The sequence below is a fragment of the Micropterus dolomieu genome, linkage group LG09 (assembly GCF_021292245.1).
Source record: "Micropterus dolomieu isolate WLL.071019.BEF.003 ecotype Adirondacks linkage group LG09, ASM2129224v1, whole genome shotgun sequence".
Classification (NCBI taxonomy): Eukaryota; Metazoa; Chordata; class Actinopteri; order Centrarchiformes; family Centrarchidae; genus Micropterus; species Micropterus dolomieu.
The window spans coordinates 20,186,431-20,194,882 of record NC_060158.1 but is presented as its reverse complement, the minus strand read 5'-3'; the positions used below and the strand labels follow the sequence as shown (position 1 = coordinate 20,194,882).

At 41.6% G+C, this 8,452-nt stretch overlaps 1 protein-coding gene across 2 annotated transcripts in view; it reads right to left on the bottom strand.

Annotated features, from left to right (window-relative positions):
* Positions 1-1,333: 1,333 nt before the first annotated feature.
* The window catches only part of col8a2 (collagen, type VIII, alpha 2), a 49,723-nt gene continuing 42,604 nt past the window's right edge, over positions 1,334-8,452 (bottom strand). For both annotated transcript variants that reach the window (XM_046057873.1, XM_046057874.1), the window contains one exon: positions 1,334-7,136. In XM_046057873.1, the coding sequence (XP_045913829.1) occupies positions 5,233-7,136 (1,904 nt within the window). In that variant the 3' untranslated portion in view covers positions 1,334-5,232. The remainder of the gene's footprint in view (positions 7,137-8,452) is intronic.

The window sequence follows — 8,452 nt, the reverse complement described above, 5'->3', positions numbered from 1 at the left end:
AAATCTCTGCCTTTTATCACTACTTTCAGAATTTCAGGACGAACCAAACAATGAATTGGTTTATCAAGAAAAATTATCAGCCGATCATTCCATAATGAAAATAATCGTTGGTTGCCGCAATCCTATAGGCCTACAAAAAAGTTTCTAATTAGCGCCACCTCAACCAGCTACAACAGCAGAATCCTGCTGTTATGTTATTTCATGTGTAATAATAATCTTATGATATTATATATAATAGTAACAGTCACAGAGGCCAATTCTCTGCATTTAGTGGGCTAGTTTTTTTTTAATGCATTAAGTAGGCTACATTGTCCTGATAATACTCTCATACCTTTACTTAAGTCAAAATTGCAATGTATGACTTCTATTCGAGCATTTTCACGGTGTGATAAGTGATTTTACTTAAGTTGGGGATCTGAACACTTCCACCACCACTGGCAATAGGTACATCAAACCAGCAGCGGTTATTTCCCTCTGCAAGAGCACGCCATTCGTATTCTCAAGGACTGACATTAGATGTGCGAGTTCACCGGGATCCCCGAACGCGGCATGGAGGGTCTGGCGTCAGTGCGACGTAAGAAGAATCCGGGTGCACGATGACAGCTCGCCATGGTGACGACAGTTCCAGAAAATAACCGCACAATTTTATCCCTGCCCTCACGGGATGTTTTGCAACATACATTTTATTTCATGTCTCTGTCCAATCACATTTCAAGTAGCTCGAAATAGCCACTTGAGTTATGCATATTATAGGCCATGGAAAAGTCCGTAGGGCCTAAATCAAACGTTCATATATTTATTATAATAATGAGAGAGCATTAATCCCTATCCAGTACGATGAAGTTAGATATCTAGGTTAGATATCACAGGGCAAACTAAGACAAAGACTGATATTGTTTATAACCTATATTTTCGTTTTAAGTTGACTCTTTTTGTGTTATTTGCACTGAATGGTCATTCCAACTAACTGACTAACACCATTCGTCATCTAAGTGATCTGAATTAACCAGCAAAACCCTATCAATCCAGCTCTGAGCTACTGGCAGATCAGACAAGGATCTTTCAAATGTAGAGCCCTGAATACTGTTTTTATTATAATTGTGTATCTCCCTCTAGTGTTCATTCCTTCACCTGCAACAAATTTTGAGAACAAATGTACCTTGCAGATTATCTTTAACCACAAAAATGAAAATCACTTACTACTCAGGGGCAGCTAATCACACAGATTTTGGAGATGTGACAGTGACGCCTATGGGCTCCAGTGATTTTTACCTTTTCTTTATAATGTCCTTGTGCAGATACAGTAGACAGAAATGGAATCCTGACACCAACATACAAGAAAGTTTTTATTGATGTGGTATCAATACAATCAAGTACTGTAGATTTTGTATAAGCAGACAAACATTTTCGATCAAAAGGAGTGCATTTTATACCCAAAATCTATTGCATAGAGTGCACGCAATAGCCCTGTATGACAAAAAAATCCTATAGGTTGATACATTGAACATTACACAAATAGAAAATAAAAGTCCAAAAATAATCCTTCACACGCTAGAATGCTAACTACATGGTGTAAATGCTCGTAACTCATCAATGCCGTTAAATACCATTTATACGTTCTAGGCTTCGGTGGTCGGTTTTGGCATTCCTATTAAATTATCATAAATGTATAAATACATCTTCATTAATTTCATGTGCAAATGGGAATGGCCGTTTGTATTTATTGACACCAAAACAAACAAATATCCCTTAAGAACCGAAGCAAGGCTTTTTAAAAATATCTTTTTTTGTTGTTTGTTTGTTTTTTAAAGAAAAACAGAAAACACAATTTGTGATTGAGATGGTACATGGATCTCACTGACACTTCTTTTGATTTTTCACACAGGGCAAACTCATCAAACAAGTGACATTGTCTATGAAAACATAAGGACAGAGAGTAACAGCCACATCTAACTCACATCACCGTTTCGTATGTCCAAAAAACAGAAGGTGACAAAAGAAAAGGCAACATACAGTACATAACGAGCCTTGGTCGGTCTTGCAGACTCGCGTAACAATAATGATACATAGTAGTTGCAGGCGTGTTCATGTTATGAGACAGAAAGGGCAAGAGCACAAGTGCACTGTTTGCATTACATAGGTGTAAAATACTGATTAGACCTTACCCTAGCACTGCTTTTCCACAGCAACTTGAAGAGTTACCATTTATGTATAATGTAGTGGCACAGCATGGTCAATGATTTATACAAACTATTGAAAATCAGTCAAACAGTATACATTCATTCTGATTGCAAAGCTCAATATTTGGCACAATCCTCCTGCACCTTGACATTCCTTAATCAAGGTGTAAGGTAGTCCTAAATTCAGTGTAATGATAGCATTTGGGCGGCATAAGTTAGATTGGAATCCTGACTGAGTTGAGGCGTTTTAAGGCACAGAGTCGGTAAGCACACACTTTTCCTAAATTTAAACCTATTTATGTCCTCTCTTCTGTAACTGCAACCATTGATAAAAGACCTTGTACACTTCACCAGAATGTCTTTTTTTTGTTCATGACTTGGTACAACACAAATATGTTTGCGCACCATTGTGCCACTTATTGGACCGATATGCAAAATGCTCATATCAAAATGAGTATTCATTTTGTTCAGTGTTAAATGTATGTCTAGTTCTCATTATGTCGATTAAATTTCAGGTTTCTGTCTCCCATAATTTATTCATTACATTCATCGTTTACCCATTTTATAACTTGTTCCCTTACTCTTTTTTTTTTAAACCCAGGGGAGGTCTAACCATTTTGAAGTATTTTCTTTTTGTGGAACATTGACAGGACTGTAAGCTTTTCCTAAGGTTTTGTAACTTCAGCAAGTTTGTTATTATCTTGGCTGAGGTGTTTAAGACCTGAACACATGCACACACACACACACACACACACACACACACACACACATGTTGACACAATGACAGACATAAGGAGTGCATCCTTATGTCTACTAACTATATTGCCAAACGTTTTAGGACACCCCTCCGAAGCATTGAATTCAGGTGTTCCAATCACTTCCATGGTCACGGGTGTATAAAATCAAGCACCTAAGCATGCAGACTGTTTTAACAAACATTTGTAAAAGAATGGGTCGCTCTCAGGGGCTCAATGAATTCAAGCGTGGTACCGTGATAGGTACCCACCTGTGCAATAAGTCCATTCGTGAAATTTCCTCACATGAATTAGAGCGGAGACTGCGAACCAGGCCTTCTTGTCCAACATCTGTGATTGACCTCACAAATGCGCTTCTAGAAGAATCAATCAAAAATTCCCATGAACACACTCCTAAACCTTGTGGACAGCCTTCCCAGAAGAGTTGAAGCTGCTATAGCTGCAAAGGGTGGGCCAACTCCACATTAAACCCTACTGATTAAGAATGGGATGTCATAACCCTTCATGTGCATGTAAAGGCAGGCGACCCAAAACATTTGGTAATATAGTTTAGAACATACAAGCTCATGCATACACACATAATGTATCTGATTATTATGCCTCATCCAACACAAATTAGTACATACACAGCTCTGACCACTGGCCCACTATCACTATCCACTATCTAAGAAATCTAGTAGGAGTTTGTTAAATATTACATAACCTGCATTTCAGTTGGTCCCTTCACTTATTCGTGGACTAAATGCAGATCAATTCTCAATGCCAGCTGTATGCTTTGACATGATTCAGTTCCAAAACATCTTGTCCTTGTAGCCACGGATTTTCCCCAAAGCAAAACAATAATTCAGCTATTTGTGACACACTGGTTTGGGAATTAATAGAACGTCTTTTCATTCAGACCTACAAAGGATTCAAAATTGCTCAGCGACAATTCACATAGAAGCATTTCTTATTTGTCATCCAATTGCCTCCCTATTTTCTTAAACAGGAACAAGTTTACAGCACCTTCACAGATTTTGCAACATGTGGTCAGAATTGGGCTTTAATAGACTGGCAGTACAGATTGCTCACTTGGAATATTAATGTGATCCTGATTTATTAATAGATCGTATACCATTTGAAAGCAGTGATGTCATGGTCACAGCATCTGAAGAGGATGCCTGTGATATAGGCATGAGATGTGCAGTGCAAATGGGAAAAGTCAGATCAATACAAGAAAATGGGCCATCAATCCAGCTATAGTTTCCTTAATGTCCATTTCGCAGTTGCTCTCAGTATCTATTCTACGGAATGTAAACATTGACTGTATGCATACATATCGTTCTCAATTAATATAGTCCTGAAAGTTAAAAAGGCATTGTTCATGCATGATGGTGTTGATCCTCTTTAAAAGGGCAGTTCAATTTTTTTAATTCTAATACTGCGAGGTCCTATTTATCCTTGGATTGCATTTCTGGACATTTCAATAAATTATAAGAAAAACAAAGATCCATCATTTTAAATGGTCAGCTACTAAATTCAGAAAGAAGCAGAGAAATACGCACCCAATAGATGCCTATGCCAACTAACTTTCAAAAGATATATCTCACTCTAAAAACAAACAAAAAAATCCCATTAATAATTCAAACATAGCAATTGTTTAGAGTACCCAAAAGGTAAAACAAAACAAATGTGAAAAGTTATGGTATTACAGCACCAAATGCCTTGTCTTGCTATAGTTTGTCTACATTATCTATTTTGTGTTGTTGCTCTTGTATGTCAGTATTGCCATTCACGGTTTAAATAAGAAGGGGGACGTGACTGCAGCCAGAGGTACCAATCACCCCCCAGGGTCTGGTGATGTTGTCCTTTTGATGTCAGAGCATGAGGGCAGGATGTGCAGTCACACGGGAAGGTCTGTTACTAGCACATTTCAAAGTAAGGCACTTAATAGACTGAATCCAATAAACAATAAACAATGATGACAAGGACCAAATAATAACAATAAAATTATGACAATATAATAATTAAAATAATATAAGCTTAAAAACACCAATATAAAATACAACCCAGACATTGAAACAAAAAACACAGTATGAAATTCCTTCCTCTGCCTTTTTAAAACTTTCAAATTTCATTCACAAAGTTTGTTTTTTTCTTTCACTGATGTTGTTGAGGGTGAGACAGATAAAGATGACGGCAATACTACTGAGAATCCTATGGGTTTTGTGTTTCTATTATGGCTGCAGGTATTTTAGATTTAGGGCTGTTCTGAGGTGCCAATACAGAAACATGTTTGAATGAAAGGACAGGACAGGTTATGTGGGACAAAGCAGGAATCCTGAGAAGGAGGAGTGGATGTACTCGGTAGAATATAGGCCATTTGCCTGATCCGAGGGCATCTGGACCCATACCTGGTCACCCTCCTTTAGCTCTAGGACAGCACTACCGGACGCCTGGTCCATGTAGCCTTTCTTGTATTCATCATAGGTGTAAGTGGCTGGTACATTGTTCTTGTACAGTGCCACCCAGAGGCTAGTTCCCTTTACATGCATGTGGTATGCAAAGTAGTAGACACCAGATAAAGGAGCAGTGAACATGCCAGTAGCAGAGCTGTAGGCATTTTGCCCGTTGTACAGGGTCCTGTCAAATTTGATTGGCATGGCAGAGGGAGGGAAAGGTGTGGTGAGGATGGCCGTGAAGGCTGGTGCCACAGAGGCAGAGATTGGAACTTGACTGTATGCAGGCCCCTTCCTGTCCCCTGGTACTTCATCTCCTTCCAACTGTGAATCTGTTGGCCCTGCAACAACTGTTTGGCCATTTCCCGGAGGACCAGGGGGCCCTGGAGGCCCTGGAGGGCCAGAGTTACCATTAAGCCCAGCAGGACCCGGTTTCCCTGGAGGACCTTGGGGACCAATGGCTCCCTTCTCTCCCACCTTACCCAGTCCTTGAGGCCCTGGAAGTCCGGGTTCACCCTTTGGGCCAGGGGCACCTTGTGGCCCCATGGGACCCATAGGCCCCTGAAGACCAGGAATGCCTGACTGGCCCCTTGGGCCAGGAGTCCCTATGAACCCTGTCTCACCTTTAGGCCCTTGAACACCTGTCAGCCCTGGATTCCCCGGAAGACCAATATGCCCTGCCTCACCTTTGGGTCCAGGTTTTCCAATCGGACCATTAGGCCCAGGGATGCCTTTTTCCCCAGGGATGCCAGGTTTTCCAAAGGGTCCACTAGGGCCTTGGTCACCTCTGAGGCCAGGCAGTCCTGGAGGGCCCTGGGGTCCCAGCTCTCCCTTCTGTCCAGGCATTCCATGTTTTCCTGGGAGTCCCATTGGGCCTTGAAGTCCTGGTGGTCCTGGTTGTCCATCAAGGCCTGGTTCCCCAATTAGGCCCACCATTCCTTGTTCTCCTTTGTCCCCTGGGAGCCCAGGCAACCCACTATGACCCTTTTCTCCTTTTGGCCCACTTAGACCAGGTTTTCCATAGCCAGGAGTCCCAGGAAATCCAGGAGAACCCCTGGGCCCTGCCTCACCTTTTGGACCTAGCGGACCTGGTGCTCCCGGCAGTCCATCTAGCCCAGGCTTCCCTAATCCAACTGGCCCTGGCAGACCTTGTAGACCTGGTGCCCCAGCCTCTCCTGGTTCTCCTCGATCCCCTGGGAGTCCATGATCACCTTTAAGACCTGGCAGCCCAGGCAAACCTTTTAGTCCTGGCTTGCCTATACCTGGAAGACCAGGTGGTCCTGCATTGCCTTTCAACCCAGGAGAACCCCTTAGACCTGGAGGCCCTGGATTCCCATTTCCATTCTCACCCTTAAGCCCACGCTCACCTGGTTGGCCAGTTACACCCTTTAGTCCTGGTTCTCCCCGAGCCCCAGGGGGACCTCTGATACCTGGAAGCCCAGGTTTCCCATTCAGAGACAGGCCAGCTGGGCCAGGGAGGCCTGGCTGCCCTGGAAGACCTCTGGGACCTGGTTCACCACGTGGGCCAACCTCGCCATTAAGCCCCTGCATCCCCTTTGGCCCAATCTTTCCTGGGAGACCTGGAAGTCCAGGTTTACCAATTCCTGGAAAACCAGAAGGCCCCTGAGGGCCTGGCTGGCCATTGAGACCTGGCTTGCCCAGCCCAGGTTTTCCTGGAGGTCCTGCTGGACCAGGGGGGCCTCTTGGTCCAGGTTTCCCTTGGGGGCCTGGTTCCCCCTTCACTTCCATCATGGGTGGCATATCTAAAAAAACAGAAGATGATAATGTCATTAGTATAATAATGAATTTAAGAACAAATAAAGAAGTAGAAAACAGATCAAAAGACTGTAACCAAAAATGCCCTATAACAAAGATGACGATGCACCAATGGAATGAAATGGTATACACTTTCTTTCTGCTAGGTGGGCATGCCTCTTCCCAGTTAAATAATAATAACAATAATAGTATTATTAAAGCTGAGGTAAGCAATTCATTTCAGATGCAATTTAAAAAAATAATTGATAAAATTCTAAGGGTTTTGTTTCAACGTTGGAGGGGACACATACTATGTGGAAGGTCTGGGTACCCAAGATAATTTTGAGTGTTAAACACTTCAAACACAAAATTCAGTTGGCAGGCGACAATTAAAAATGTAAAAAAATATAATGGAATATGCAGTATGGCTCTCAGGTGTTGCTTTCAATTACGTATTCAAATGTAGATCAACCTTTCTCACTGACTATCATCCCCAGTGAGTCAACCCACGTGTAACCATGATTTAGTCTAAGTCCTCCTTGTTTGTGTCTTGTTTGGGAAAGTAACCTCTTGAAATGTGCATAGGGTGCCTATTCACATCCTTATTAAATTAATGGACTTAAATCACGCCTGTGTTTGTTTGAAACTTTCTGCACATATTCACAATCTATCCCACATATCTGTGTTCTCTGACAATTTGTGAATTAAGTTGTAATATTTTGCGAAAAAAAAACATCAACATACTATTATGAGAACAATGTCTTTATTTAATAAAAATGAAGTCATAATATTATTTTAAAATCTACCTGCCTACTCTGCTGTGCGTTAGCCTATTGCTCTGCTGATATGGATATGGATTTTGATAAAAAAAAAAAAACAGTCGGTTCATTATTTGAAAATGATCACCTTGCCAGTTAGTCCCTTGAGTGCCGTGGCCATGAAGAAAGTAAAAAAAAGTCCCATAGCCACAATGGTAGGCTATATAACTATACTACATATAACTATATATTTTGCCCTTGTCTCAGTAACGTAATATATAGGCTACGTAATAATAATAATAATAAAGGCTACGTTCAGACTGCAGGCCTTAGTGCTCAATTCCGATTTTTTTCCCAGATCCTATTTTTTTTGTTTGACAATTCACATTATACTTTAAATGTGGCCTATATCAGACTGCAGTGTGAACTGTCCACAGCCTGTAAGTGACCCGCATGCGCAGAAGAATAACACGATGTCACGCAGCACGCTGTTGCAGGCTACAGAAGTAAACAAGGAGCAACAGAGGTTATCTCCAGTTAGCTCGCGGGAGACTCCCGTTTTTCAT